The 15,908-nt window shown below is 35.4% G+C and overlaps 1 protein-coding gene across 13 annotated transcripts in view; it reads left to right on the forward strand.

Moving 5' to 3' along the window:
• The window catches only part of Ikzf2 (IKAROS family zinc finger 2 (Helios)), a 154,145-nt gene that overhangs the window by 99,398 nt on the left and 38,839 nt on the right, over positions 1 to 15,908 (forward strand). For all 13 annotated transcript variants that reach the window (XM_013520770.1, XM_013520764.1, XM_013520762.1 and 10 more), the window contains one exon: positions 6,604 to 6,771. In XM_013520770.1, coding sequence (XP_013376224.1) covers positions 6,604 to 6,771 — 168 coding nt within the window. The remainder of the gene's footprint in view (positions 1 to 6,603; positions 6,772 to 15,908) is intronic.

Here is a 15,908-nt window from a genome sequence, read left to right on the forward strand (position 1 = left end):
AGTTTGGGATTCAGTTTCCACAGTTCTTAATATAGCAATAATATGATAAGGGTTCAAAAGGTATAGGAGAATTTCATTGGGTAACTTAATCTTTTTGTATTTCTATACATATTTTACCATACCCATGGGCAGGTAATAGAGTTTGCTAGCTAAGATTTTATACTACAAAGTGGCACTCACACATTTATATAGGGGTGAATCATTTTCACTTTATCTAGTTAACTTCTTGAAATTGGATTTATAGTCAGTCTTTGCCTACCACAGACCTTGGCAGTAGGCAGATACTTTAACTAGTTCAAGAATATTACCATCTTCCTGTGATTTTTGGTTTTGACTCCTGCTAGGAGCTGTGTGGGGGCAGATCTGACAGGCAGTGATAGATATGCAGGTAAAAGTGTGTAACCATGGAATTGTCCTTCCAAATGAGAAGGCCTTATTAAATCTTTTCAAATCTTTGCCAAAATTTAAAAAGAGACCAAAATGAGATTATGGTAAGAAAAGAAGATAGTTGACTTTTCAAAGTTTCATGTTTATATAAAAATTGTTTTGAAGGTAATGTAGCTTTCACTATAATGCATAGCATTATTCTACAGCAAAATGTTAATAACAGTCATAGTACTTTAATATGTGTTAATCTTTGGAAGAGTGATAAATCACTCTGATGAACTTTATTTGCAGTTTTAAATCTAAGTAATTTTATTATTGGAGACCTTTCAACATGAGATGTAAGTTGGGCATGGTGCTATGTGCCTGTAATCCCAGCACTTGGGAGGCTGAGGCAGGAGGATCACCATGAATTCAAGGCCAGCATGAAGTACATAGTGAGACTCTGTCTCAAAACAAAAAAAGAGATGTATAAGTTACATCAAAATATTTATAGTTCATACTTCTCAAATCACACATGAAGAAACAGTCAAGTGATTTGTAGGTAGGGACATGGCTGAGGCTAGAACCAAGATATCCTGATTTCTAGACCAGTTTTGTTTGAATATACCATGCTTGATATATTAATATACCCATAGTTTATTATGAAGTATGACAATAAGACTGATGCTTTTTAAATTATCATGAGAAATGACACCTTAAAATCATTGTCACCATACTCATTAGCTTTACTTACATAATTTTTATTTACTTTTTCCAGCCAACAGCCAGTTATATTTTTGCTTCTGTTTTAAATTTCCTTTTTAAACACCACAATGCTTTTAAAATATTTGTATTACTAATACAAAGTTGTCTTCTTTAGCTTTCTAAAATGTCTTAGGAAAAGATGAAAGATCAAGCCTGATACCTATTTGATAAGAAAAAAGAATAAAGATTACAAAATAATTAATCTACTTTTTATCTGAGGTCATGAAACGATTCATAAAATGAGTTCCACAAAGTTACAATATATTCGCTATGTCAGAGTGAGAATATTGAGGAAGATAGCACTCATTCAAATGTCAAACTTCTCCCATTTAATAAAAGCCAAACTGAGACTCCGTCTCAGGACTTTGCAGTTGAATGACATATAGCATTAATTTTAAGGCTAAAGTTTATACTAACAACTATTTTTGGAAGATGTTTTAGTAAATGTTTTAAGTTCTTAGTTAAGAAAATTGAAAGAACTACAGTATACTTTCTTGAAAATTTAAAAATATTGACTGTATTTGTAGTAATATCCATAAAGATTATTTATAAATAAAATATTACATACCTGCTCTAATGTCCATTTTATATTTATTACTGTAGTGCAGTCAACTTATTTTAAAACCAAAAAGTATACAATTGGCATGGAAATGCTTATCTACAGTTGTGCAGATTTCCATAAGTGAGTCCTGGGAATATGAGATGCAACTAGTAAAGGCAAGGAAAATGGGCTAGATAACCATTTAAAGTACCACTGCAGTACTTTGGTAAATGCTTATTGGAGCACTGGAAACATTATTATACTTCCTTATGATCCAGGAGGTTTTTGTTAATGTTAAAAGCCAGCTATTCATGAAGGACCTTGGGATACCCACCAAGCTTTGTTAACTAAAATTTTGAATGTAATAATATCTTAAATCATGTGTTTCTGATGACCCAGTTTATACACTGGAGTGGGTCCTGACATTTCAAACCCTTTTATTACTAGTTGAGAATAGAACGTCTATGTGTGTTTTAACTTGATTGAGAAAGGTATAATCAGAATCTAGTCACTAACAAAGTATTCTGCCCATACCATTTACTATAGTCTTCATTTGACAAGTTTCCACTCTTAATTATTTATAGCTATCGTAAAAGCCACTATCTTCCATCTGTAAACAGCCTTGGAGAAACATTTTTGAATATCTTAACTGAGGTGCACAACTGCTTAGTTATTATAGTGACATGGAGTATCAGATCTAGTTCACTTCTTCTTTCTCTTTCACCCTCTACTAAAATGCCAATTTCAATACCTTATTCGTGGTTTGATGTTACTTCTCTGGCAGTGCTTCTTTAGTAAGTAATCAGGTAATATTGTCATCCGATACTCCAGGCACTCTTCTTTGGGAGTATGGGGAGAAGAAAACAAGTAGGAGTATTAATTCATATGAGCATGAATCTGCAGGAGCATTATAAATTCACAAGATCCTTAATTTTGCCTCCCTTTGGGACAGATTACTCCTATCTTTGTAACTAGTTTTCAACATTCTATTTTGTGCATTGCAGCATTATAGAACCATTTTCTTGTTCCAAGATGCTGTTGTCAGGTGCTTATTGTTATGTGTTTGTAGGTAACACAAGAATACCCTCTCTTTGATTCACCAGAGCAAATTGATGCATGTATATTTGTATTTCAGTTGAGTATTTAAATTCGAATTTAAAAGTATGCAGCTACTGAAGTACCTAAACTACTGAAATACAATTATTGCATAATACAGTCGCCTGTAAATTCATCACATGGATAACTAAAAATGGACAAATAGATGAGCAGACTGAATCTTAGAAACAAAACAGATTGAGGATGGACATGAAGGATGCCATGACATCTTAATTGTTCCCTGGATCCACCATTGTTACCCCAGGCTTTTGTGACCACTAATGGAAAGATTCATCAAGCAACCTACTTAAATCTTTTCAGTTGGATTGCTGTCTAATATCTTTAATGTGATATTGAATTATTCAGGGTTTTCTTAAGATTTTCATGGATTTACATACAAAAAAAGATTCATTTTTTCAGAGTCTGAAGTGACTCAAAAAAGGCCAATTGATTAGGTTCATTTAGTCTAAAGAACAAATTTTCAGAAAAAAATAAGTGAGATGTGTTAGGTGAAGTTCTACAGGTAATATTTTTTTACATATGTACCTTTTGTTTTGACAAAAGGAAGTTAACAAACTTTTTACTTCATTACCAAGTAAATACACATATGTCTTTGTAAGGCCTGGGCCAGGAAACATCCCACAACATTTAATAAAAGGATTGCAAATGTTTTACAGATGGTTTTTCCAAAAAGTGATTTAATGCACTTATTTACTATTATTAAACAGACTATATATGGTGCCTATGTTTGGAGTACTCCTGAAATATGACTAAATATACTTAAAATATCATTTATCTTATGCTTTCATTCTTATTTCCTATAGTAGTATAATTGAGGATTCACCATAATTTCAATTAACTTCAGTGTTGAAGACAATAAAACTTTATTATTGAAATGATAATAGGGGCTGGGGATTTAGCTCAGCGGCAAAAGCGCCTGCCTGGCAAGCGCAAGGTCGTGAGTTCGGTTCCCGGTACCGGAGAAAAACCAAAAAAAAAAATGAAATGATAATATCATTTCATATAGTCAAGATATTAAGAATAGTTAAGTAGATTTCAACCTAAAAATGAGGAAACCCATAAAATTGATATCCAAAAGTAAAAAGCACCAAGAAGACTTGTTCATAATTCACATCAGCATTTCTCAGTGTATTGGGTTGAAATCAAAGTGTGTTATTGTCAGTACCTTTTCTCATATCAAAAAAAGTTGCTTCCAGCTGGGCAGGGTGGCACACCCCTGTAATCCCAGAGCTCTGGGAGGCTGAAGCGAGAGAATTGCAAGCACAAGCCTAGCCTGAGCAACTTTGTGAGAACCTGCCTCAAAATAAACATTTTTTAAAGGCCTGGGAATGTAATTCAGTGTGAAAGCCCCAGTTCAATCTCCATTATGTACCAAAAATTTTTTAAAAGTTATCTTGGTCACGCCTTATCCTTTACATTTCGTGGCATTGGGAATTTACTAGAGGCCCCCCACCATAGCATTACAAGATGTACCTAGACTCCCTTTCATTTTTCCTATCCTTTTTGAAGATGATTATATAAATTCAGAAGTAGTTGCTTAATAAAAAAATGAAGCTGTCTGTAGTAGTTTATAGTGTCAAAGCTAATCTGTCATTATTCCCATTAAATTCAGTTAATTGAAATTTAAAATTATTTTTAGAAACTGTTTGCCCTTATTTTCTTAGCTTATTAATTTAAATAATGAATTAACTATTCTAAATATTAGATATTTTTAAATCAGTTCAAATGTTATAGATGGTGGAAAAGGAAAATCTAAGTCAGCATGCTACTATAGTATTTTTCAAAGGAAAATACATTTTTTTGCTCAGTATCCTTACTAGTGTAATTCTTTTTAAAAATTTTTGCATGTACCAACTTCTGATCAGGAATGCAATCATTATATACTGCAAACATGTACTGATAAATTTTTTAAAAATTTAGAGTTACTTCATACCAGTTTATTATTTGCCTGGGAAACCTTATATAGAAGGATTCTAATTCATTGCAAGTCAAGTATTTGAAATGAAAAGTGTAACTTACATTTGCTATTTTCCCCTTTTTAAAAAAGTTTGTTTGTGAAAGAAGTACCTCCCTCATTTGTTACTATTTCGACAGTGGGGTTGGAAAGTAGATATTTATGACTTTTAAAAGTTGTGCTCTGCTGTTTCGTGGAAGGAAAACACCATCAAACATTCGAGTGAAGTTGCACATGTGCATTTTTCAGAAGACAGTTCTTTAAAAATTAGTTTTTATAACTTCATATGACAGGTTTTAGATTTTTACCAAGTCAATCAAACTAGTTAAATAAGATTCAATTTAAGGGAGCTTTAACATCTTGAATACTTTCTCAACACATTATATATTATAGGGTGGGTCTATTGTAAATTTAGTTCTTAGAGTTCTAGATTTTTTAAGAAAAAACCTTCACCACACAGACTATGCTTTTTTGATGGTGTTCCTTGTTAACTTCCTAAAAGAGCAAGTAGAAAAGAATTCAAGATGCACCTGATCTATCAATTTAATTTCTTTAGGCACTGTAACAGAGCTATCTGATAGAATCTGTACTGACTCCCTCATTTCTTTATAAAAGAATCACTAGGTTTGTATATATTGGGTCAAACACTATAGAGAGAGATTTTATTATTCACTATTGTGATGAACATTTCATTTAACATGTGGAACATGAGAATTCAATGTGAACTTTTTGAAAAAATAAATTTGTAACCATCATCTGATTTTAAGTACGGAAATAGTTTAGTTCCACTTGAACTACTTTTTAAAATTTATTTTTATTCTAAATTTTGAGCTTTAGTACTTTTACTATGTATTGATATATTAATTTATAATTTACTTCATGTCTTTAGAGATAGGCAAATTTACAGTAACCTTATTTTTTTCATGGTTTGCTAATGTTACTAGTTTGATCCCATCTTTCTACTTCATTACCTATTTTTTTTATGTTTGATGACATTGGTGAGAGCCAACGTGTGGCAATAAACTGGCATTTCAGACTGAATCAGTTTTAGAGTAATGTCAATAATAGGAGAAAAATGAGAAAAGATTCCTGTCAGACATTTTCATAAAATGTGATTTTGTGATTTTCATAAAATAATAAGAATATACAAGACATGTCTGGATGAGTAATTATCTTTGGATTTTTCTTTAGTTATCAGGAAATTTGGCCAAAGGTTTCACTATTAGTGACCAGGATAATCAAGGGACTTGGGCTGTACTGGAGATCTTGTGGTAATGAGCTTTGTAAACTGGCTCGTTCTTTATCCCTTTCTTTGGCTCCTTTTCTGCTAAAAGAGGGAGTTAGACTACCAGTCTCTTCCAGTTCAAAATTTGGGGGTTTTAAAGAAGTACCATGGTAAAATTCGTAGAAAAAGATTTTGTATTCAAACTGAGCAGGTTCAATTCTAACTTTGTGACTGCAATTAGATACTCTGAATGTGAACTTCAATTTCACTTGTAGATTGAAATTAATAATACCTAATTATTAATGCAATTGTGAGGATTGAAACATTGTATATAAAGCAACTAGTAAGGCAGTTAAAGTAATGGCATCTAGTTGCCAACCACTGGTAAATGCTATTATTGGTCGTGTTCTAAGCCAATAACAGGAATCTTGTCAAATTTATATGGAGAGAGGAAATGACTAGTTGACCAAAGCTCAAGACTTGTTTATTAGCAAAACCAATTCAAGGGAGAGGTATTTAGAAGATTTGTGAGGAGATGAACGTCAAAAACAAGAGACTTGGCTGTGGTGAAGAGTGGATTATAGGTCAGTCCTTTGCACTTAACCTACTTGGTCTTTCCATTTCTCCTTCCTACAGGGGAACGCCCCTTTCACTGTAACCAGTGTGGAGCTTCTTTTACTCAAAAGGGTAACCTTCTGAGACACATAAAGTTACACTCTGGAGAGAAGCCCTTCAAATGTCCTTTCTGTAGCTACGCTTGTAGACGAAGGGACGCCCTCACAGGACACCTCAGGACCCACTCGGGTAAGTGTCACCAAGCCTTTGAAAAGAAAGCTGAAGTTGAGAATTCAAGAGTGTGCTACAAGATAATACTGAGTAACATATGGTAGTGGTGTACACAGCATTGTCACTTGTGTATGTCAACTGACAGCTCTTGTGAGATGCATGTGGCCCTCCCTTTTTTCGATGTGTGTAGAATTGGCCAAAGGAGCACAGTAAACTGAACAGTCTCTTAAGGATATGGGAGTAAGGAAAGCAGCTGTTATATAAATGTTACAATTTAACTTTATAATTATTAATGTAGGAATATGGTTAACTCAGGATAATTGAAGACCTAGTGAAATATAACAGTTACACCCTGAAGTCACTATAGAAGAGATGAAAGTTGTGCGGTTTCTTTGGTTGTTGGTTGGTTTTGGTTTTGGTGACTGGTAACAGTCCTCAGGCTGGGATCTCACTGGGAAACCATAGTTTTGTTTTTTAAACTTTGGAACATTATATTTGTTAGAAAATGGGCCTTTAGAGTAATTCATGTTTTTGTTTTAACTCTCCTTGTCTATATAGCTCTCAAACCATAGTCACTGAAGGCTATATGAATCTTTTGGCACTTTACAAATTTAAAAATCTTGAGTTTTTTTATAAAATGCCAGAATATTAGTACATAAAAGAAAAAGAAATCATAAATCTCTCATTTGACTATTAGCATGAATTTGAACATAGAAAATTAATATGAAGTACTCTGAAGCCAATTTTATGTGCTCCTTCTCTCTGTAGTGACATATTAAACTTTAATATTAATAGGAAAATATAAGGGAAATGATATTTTCATCTACATTGACAAATTGTATTAGAAAATTGAGAGGTAATGCTTGTATTATCTTTATATTTTTCCTGTTATCTTTAAGACTCTACTTAATTTTTAACATGAATATGAATTATGTAAAGCTACTTTAAACATTAATTCTTAAATTTACAACAGCTATAGAAGTGAAATTAATGCAACCATTCAAAATATTTTAAGTATATATTTTACTTTTTTCCCTGATACAAAAGTAATTCACTTATTTTCATTTTAAAATTATACTGAATATTTTCTCAAAATGGTATTTTTTCAAAATTGTATTTTGAAACTTATTCTTTCTTTAGCAAGCCATGTGCTTTAGTTTATTAAAGTATTACTGAATTGCCTGAGGATTATATAGTACATAAATTTTCTTTAACATATTATTGCCTCAACTTTGTGCAATAGATAAGTTTAAATATCTACTTTAGTTTTTACAAAATTGTGCTGCTTTTAACATTGTAGTTATTGTACATATCCTATTTCATGGTGCTTATAACTGAAATTGTGCTAATTTTGTAACTTATTATGTGCTAAATCATATTTCTGCAGAAATATAAACCGCATACTCAAATTAGGTGATTAATAACAGTTTAATGGGGTGACTGCTAGGGAAAAGGTCATCTGTGTCATCATCCAGGAGTGATATCAATTCATTTGTACTTCCATCTGGGTTGTGAAATATTAATCATCACCAGTGTGCTTCATACTTACTAGAACATAAGACATAGGTACTAAAGCCCATGACTTTATGATTGGTCAGAGCTTAAAAACGATCATTATAGCTTTTGCTTTCCATTCACTTGCATCTTCCTGTGACTCTGTCTAATACCTGGACTAGACCAGATTTATTATCTGATGGGTAACCCTAACTTTAATTCCTGCAAATTCTGAGTCTTTAGTGGTGTCTTTGTTTATTGTAGTTTTTTCAGTAACCAGAATTACTGGATAAGGATTTTGTTTTGTTTCTTAAAGAGATGGCCAGTGATCCCACTGAGCTCCTAACCTAATTCTCCTTTACCTCATTGTATGACAACCTAAAATCAATTCAGTAACCTTCAAACATTAACAAAGGTAGCCACATTCTCTCCCTGTGAGTTCAGCATCTTGAGATACCCAAAATATCCAACAAGTATTCTCTGCTTCCAATCCAACAATACTGGAACCTTGAACCCTGGCAGAAGCATGCTTTAATTGGGGACTGAGATACTCAGAAGTCCCAGAGTTTCAGGACAGAGAGTAAAATGTCCTTTAGAAAGGTCATTCAAAGTATTCCAGTGGCCACGTCTACCTTAACCTCTTTGTTCTCAGACTCATACAGTCTGGCTGTTAAGCCCTTCATTGGGTCACTTCATCTTTCCATTTAAGCAGCTGATGCTAGATGATGGAGCATGATGTATGACAGGCAAATTCTATAGCACTGAGCCCATTGTATTTTCTTGCCATTAAAATGGATTTCCTGACTGAAGGTGATATTAAAGGTAGTAACACTGTGATGGGTAAAACAATCCATTGAATCCACACATGAAGGAGATTGCAGAGTGTGGAAGGGCAAGGAAGGACAAACCTGTATCCTAAATACCTATCACTTCCATAGGATTATTTTTTATCTCCTCCATGATGGAAGAAATCCAATGCCAACTTCCTGCCACCACTTGATGAGCTTATGTCGCTGGGGAATAATGCCTTACCAGAGGTTTGGCACTGGAAAATCGAGAGCTCAGTGGTGGTAGAGTTAATTCACTTACAGAGGTGGATGTCCATGTGGCAGATACATACAGTTTCCACTTCACCCCTTGGTACATGAGCCCGTTGAGAAGGTACTAAGAGTACTAATGTAAACATTTTGACTGCTATCATAAGATAGGTTACTTTCTCCAGATTGCTAAAGGCTTTGTCCACAAGAGTATATAGTATAGGACACCATGCAGTCACATTTTGTGCCAATTCTGAGAGATACATCCACATGCCCCATAATCAAGAAGTAGTCATTTTGGTATTGTTCATTTGATTTAGTACAAAGATCAAATTTTGGAATAGGTCTTTGACCTTCTTTCCTTCTTACCTCTGAAGCTCAGGTAAAGAAAGGATTTTTAAACTGACAGAATCTTTCTGAAATTTCACCTGTGTTCTGTCTTGAGAATTTGAGGCCATTAATTTGTCTTTTCATTTTTGTGTGTCCCCTCTGAGCCCTTTAAACCAACCTTGTCACACCAGAAGCTTCATAGTGTGCTTGCTGCTTTAGCATGTAAATGCTGTTGCTTCCGGAACCTTAGCCTGTGTCACGCTTCCGTCCGCACCACCAACAGTGACGTGAGAGTAATCCTCTTGATGGCACGTAACTGGGCTTACCAGTATCCCATTAGCACCCTGGTAAGGAGAGTAAGGAGGCTATTCCACTCTTCACATGTGAGCAACCTAATCCAAGAATTTCATTTTGACTGTCTGGAGCCTTGGGGCATTCGTGCCACCAATAATTCTTAGTAGGATCCTGACAGTAAAGCAATGCGACACTCAGATAGGGAAAATTTGGGAACACCCATGAAGGGACAGATATCCACAAGAGAATGGTTAGGCATGAGGGAAACCCACAAAGGAGGGTTGAGTACTCTGAGGCCAACAATAGCAGAAAGCCATTACCAGACTTAGGCTCAAGGGGAAAAGGGACCAAGTGGTCACTGGGATTGAGAGAGATAGGAGATGTCTTGATCACTGACCTTCAGTAGAGCAGTATAGCCTTTGCTGACACATGACTTGGACCCTACATACTACGCTCTTTCTGCTAGCTCCTTGCCTTGACTAACCTTAACCAGATGCCAGAACACAAGGCAGCCCATCGAACATGCCAAAAGAATTGAGCTTTCTACAGGAATAGAGCTTTCTTCAGGAACAGAAGGGCAGAAAATGCCTATGGAAGCCAAATAGACAATTGCCTCAGATTAACTAAAATGTAAGAACTAGTGTTTATAATTAGTAGTACAGGGTAATAAACATAATGAAATTATTTTAAATCTAATTTCTGTTTCTATGAATATTGATAGAATGCATTTTGTTTCCCCTTTACCTCTGGGTAATGACTATTCGTTGTATTTAGTTTTGATTTTGTATATTAATATCACATTTCTGCTTTCTGTATTATAGACTTAAAATGAAAAACACTTGGAAAAATGTTAAGAATATACTATATATTCAGTATATAAAATATATATATAAATTATATAATTATATATAAATTCAGTGCATAATCCATGCTGTGTATATATATTTTTTTCATTTTTTTTTTTTTTTTTTTGAGACAGGGTCTTGTTATATAGTTCAGGCTGGCCCTACTGAACTTATGATGTAGCTCAGGGTGGCCTCAAACTCACAGTGATATATATATGTGTATATTTATATTTGAGATTCCACTTGTGTTCCCTAGAGGACTTGAGGTAGTGTCTTGGCTTTGCTTGTACAGACCCAGTAGTTAGGTTACTTATAGATAATATCTGGCATTCTTAAGATCTCTCTAGGCAGTAGTAAGTATATAAGGCACTTTCCATGGATTATTTAATTAAATCCCTTTTATCTGACATAAGCGAATGGAGGTAGTTTGTAGATTAATAGCACTAAGTCTAGTAACAGGAAAAATGCTTTAATATAAAAGTTCTTAACATTAAAATTTATAAGTATAATGTATTCGTCAGCTTTCCTGTTGCTAAGACAAAACATCCAGCATCCATGACTTTAAGGAGGGTTAAATTTGGCACATGTTTCAAAGGATTCAGTCCATACTTGGCTGGGTCCAAAATAGACAGCATAGTAGCAGAGCATGGTGGGCTGAAAGCTACTCAGCCCATGGCAACCGAGAGCACAGAGTGAAGGGAGGAGCTGGGCAGGGAGCTGTACCCTGGGCAGGCACAGCCTCCGTGACACACCTCTTCCAACCAGGCCCCAACTTCCAGGAGCATGTTTAGCTATGTGTCCCTCAATTGGTCATGGACCAGTCTACCGATAAGTATCCCACCCACCTCCACGATCCTGTCACCTTCCGAAGCCCCACCTCTAAACACAGGAGACCTTGGGGGAACATCCTGGATCTAACCCGTAACATTCTGTCTCTGGCCCCGAAAAGGCTTATGTCTATCTCATTATTCAGGATGTATTTACTCCATCTCTGAGAGTCATCAGAGTGCACAATTTCAGCACTGCTGAAAAATCCAAGTCCAAGGTCGCCACTGAGACTCAAGCCCAACTCTTAGCTGTGAAAAATGTGATATTTATATCCAGTGGAGGACTGCTCTGCAATAAAGATAAACTGAGGCATTTGTAGGTAAATGGATGCAGTTTGAGAACATAATGTTAAATGAGATAAGTTAGACATGCAAGATTAAATACTACATGGTTTCTCTTATATGAAAAGCTCAAAATATAGTAAAACCTTGGTTTGTAAGAATAATTTGTTCTGCTTGTAATCTGATCCACTTGTATGTCAAAGTACTGCATGTGCAGTAGTACATGCACAGTAAAGAAAGAGAAACCAGTTGTGGTCATGTGACATTTGGCATGATGTACTTCTTGTATTACAAGACATCACTCATTTATCAAGTTAACATTTCTTAGAAATATTTGCTCATTTTATGGAGTACTCGTAAACCAAGTTACTCACAATCCAAGATTGATCTCTCTTTGTCTTTCTCTCTCTCTCTCTCATTAGAAAACAAATAGGAAGTTCAAAACTTCCCCAAAATTACCTTATTTCATTGTTTCAAAACTATTTTAATATTTATGCTAAGTTGTTTCATTTATACTACTAGTTTCTCAGTTCATTCAAAAGAAAGTTTCTTTTTCATAAGAGAGAATCTTGTCTATTATACTCTGAGTAACTACTTTGAGATAATACACAGTGCATTATCTGTTATTATTCTCTTATTTTGTCCTGAAATTTTGCCTTACTTTTTCATAAAATAAAACTATAAAAAAATAAAGTTAAATACTTCCAACATGCAATGGTACAGGTAAACATTTAAATTCAAGAGAAAAATGGGGGCTAGAAAGGAATTGCACCAAAGCAACACCAAAAACTGGCTGGGTAAATATTAAATGCTGTAGCTCTGTGTCTAGTACCCAGGGTAGGTTGTGGCCAACTGTGAAATCCAGAAGGCTTGACACCTCTGACCCTAGGCCTCTCTTGACTGAATCTGGTTCGCTACCTGCAGTTTTCCTCAGCAGATTATCCATGTTCCTAGCATCTCCAGCTTCTTCATGTGTCTCTACTGCACCTTCTGCTTCATTCCCACAGCTTCATGCAGCTCCTTCTCAGGGGCTTCTTGCTGGTTCCTAAGATTTTACTTCAAAATTTTGATGGAAGCCTCCATGACACCACAACTCCCTTGTTCTGTATGCCAGCAAAACCAGCATCATGTGGATAATGCTGAAGTCAGCTACCAGCTCAAGCAGTAGCTGGGCTCCTTCAGATCATGGCTGCAGTGGCATCTGAATACTGGGATGGCTAAGCACAGTGAAGTGAATCCCAGGATCCAGTTTCCTTGGGAGGCTTTTTTAACCAGGCATTCAAGGGACTCCTCTCTTAATGAAAGATTTATCATTTTACACTCCTGAGCCTGGGATAGGTGGGCTCTTACTGATTGCTGAGGTGCACCAAGGTATCTCTCTTCTTTTCCTTTTACAAAGTGCTTGGTTCCATTTTAATGTCACTAATCTCTTCAGCCACACCTTAGTTTTGGCCCCAGCTTCATACATGGTTTTATCTGGACCAGAGTTTAAGTTTTTCACATTTTTCTGTTGTCTTTTGTGCCTGATTCTCATTATATGAGGTGTGATCAAAACTATGGTGAATGTTTAAAAAATACTACAGTAAGAGGCACTTGGCTATTAATAACCCCTCAAATTTTTTCCCCTCAGTTCAGGCAAACTTATCCCATCATTCTTGACACTTTATGAAACAGTTCTAGAAGTCCTCTTTTTTCAGTATCTTTAGCTGCACGGTCATGGATGCCTCAGTGCCCTGAATCAATTCAAAGCGTTTGCCTCTTGTGGCCATTTTGACTTTGGGGAAGAGCCACAAGTTATGTGGTGCCAGATCTGGTGAATAGGTAAATGAGGACGCACTGTAATGTTTTTATGAGCATGCCTTTCTGCCGAATGGCACTTGGTAGCAACATGTACTATATTTTTTTAAACATACTTCCTGAAGACATTTCATGAAAGAGGACTTTCATAACTGCTTCCATAAGTAGAAATAATGATGTGATATGTATAGTTAATATGAGGGGGAATATTTTGAGGAATATTAATGTCAGTTTGTCTTTTCCTGTAATAAATGGTTTTTTAATGTAAATAATCACCATATATTTTGATCATACCTTGTATATCTGGTTAAAAGTAGACAGTAGAACCTAAGGCACAGACTGAATGTTGGGTTGTCTTAAAATTAATCTCTGTCAGATTCATTACTCCACTACCGTTAATCTCAGTCTCCTGGAAATGCTCAAGATATGTACAAAATACAGGTAACTTGTTTGCCAGCATGTAACTCACATGGCATCTAGAACAACTGCTAATGGAGTCCTGTTTCCCTATTGAAACCGCTGAGCCCACCTTGTACTGTACACTTTGTACTGTACATTCCTGCCTGCATTAGTATGTGGACAAGAAAGAAACATCATGGTAGAAGGGCCCAGAGGAAAGCTGTTCATCTTATAGTAACCAGAAAGCAGAGAGGAAGGAGGAGCTGGAAAGAGACATATACCCTCCAGAGGCCCCCAGTGATACAGTTCTTCCAAACAAGACCTATCTCCTAACAATACTTTAGCTATTACTTCATCAATGGAAATGTCCACTATTGAGTGTAGCTCAGCCCTGATCCAGTCACCTTCCAAAGGCCCCACCTCTCAATGCATAGGACTTTTGAAGGATATTCTAGATCTAAGCCATAGCATACATACATTTAATCACTTGTCTTCTTATATAAAGCCAGGTTCATTTCTTTCTGTAAGAAATTTGTTTTTTTTAATATTATGTAATTTTTCTGGCCTAAATCACACCAATGACTCATGATGTCTACTTACGTTTTCAGGTTAAGAACTTGACTTTTGTAAAAATCTGTCTTTTTAATATTTTTAGATTTTTTTCAATAATTTCTTTATAATCTTTGCCCACCATTCAATTTTTCAACAATATTTTCATTACTTTATCAAATCTTTAAGTGGTTAAATTCATTTAAAATTAAATAGCTCTATTTATATAATTGATATTTAATTTATATAACTATAATAACAGGTATAGCTGACATCAGTAGATTTGGCTACAGTCATACCTGATTCTTAAAACTATACTGTACATTTCACTTACCAGGAGTGTACTTGGGAATACCAAAGAGGCCTCCAAGCTCCAAGAATTCATTGTTTCAGGTTACTCCTTCATATGTCTCCCAAAGGGAATGGAGAGCCACAGTCCAGAGGAGGTCACCTAAGAGATCTACTTGCCTGTGTTATTCCTGCTGGACCGGTGGGGAGACCCAGGCAGAGAGAGGTGACATAGACAGGGCCTGGACTCAAACCACGCCAGTCAGACTCCAGAATCCTGCTATGGGGTTCATGAAACAACCCCATAGGTTTATTCTATAAAACTTTAACTCTCTTAAAGTAACTTCTAATGGGAGGGGGAGGCAGGACAGAAAGAGAAAGAAGAGAGAGAAATTGATCTCTGGAAGATAAGAAGTCAAGGCATTTGAGTTTTAGAATGGACTTGCTGCAAGTTAGCTGTGGAATTTTTATCAAGTTATTTGATTTGCTCTTGAAATCTCCCTATGCTGCTAATTTTGTATAATGATAGATACAGTGTGTTATCTTTTTCTGCCTGGACTTTAATGCTGATCAGTCACTACTAAAAAAATTTAAATATGTAATTCCCCCCAGATTCCCACAACTATTAATACTCCTGCTTCCTCTTCCGCGGCCGCTGCTTTTCTTCTTTGAAATTTTCCCTTAACTTTTAGAATAGATTTGAAGCATGAAGCAGATTTAATATTGTAATTCTTTTATTCAGTTTTCACAGCATCAGTTTTTCTCCTCACCTACTGTTTGCTAACCCACATCTAAGACACATCTGTGTCTAAGAAAGAAAAATGAAATTTAGATGACAGCTTAAGAGGAAGAAGAAGAGGTAAAGGGGAGAGAAGTAAAGAATTGAAATATGTCATCAACAGTGTATCTGCTGAAGATCACTGTAAGCTTAAAAATATGTCCTAGATACAAAGTTGTGGGAAAATAAATGGCAGTGGTCCATATTTCAACTTGCTGTTCATTTACCTTGAAAT

Source organism: Chinchilla lanigera, unplaced genomic scaffold (genome assembly GCF_000276665.1).
Source record: "Chinchilla lanigera isolate Chin_1 unplaced genomic scaffold, ChiLan1.0 scaffold00056, whole genome shotgun sequence".
NCBI lineage: Eukaryota > Metazoa > Chordata > Mammalia > Rodentia > Chinchillidae > Chinchilla > Chinchilla lanigera.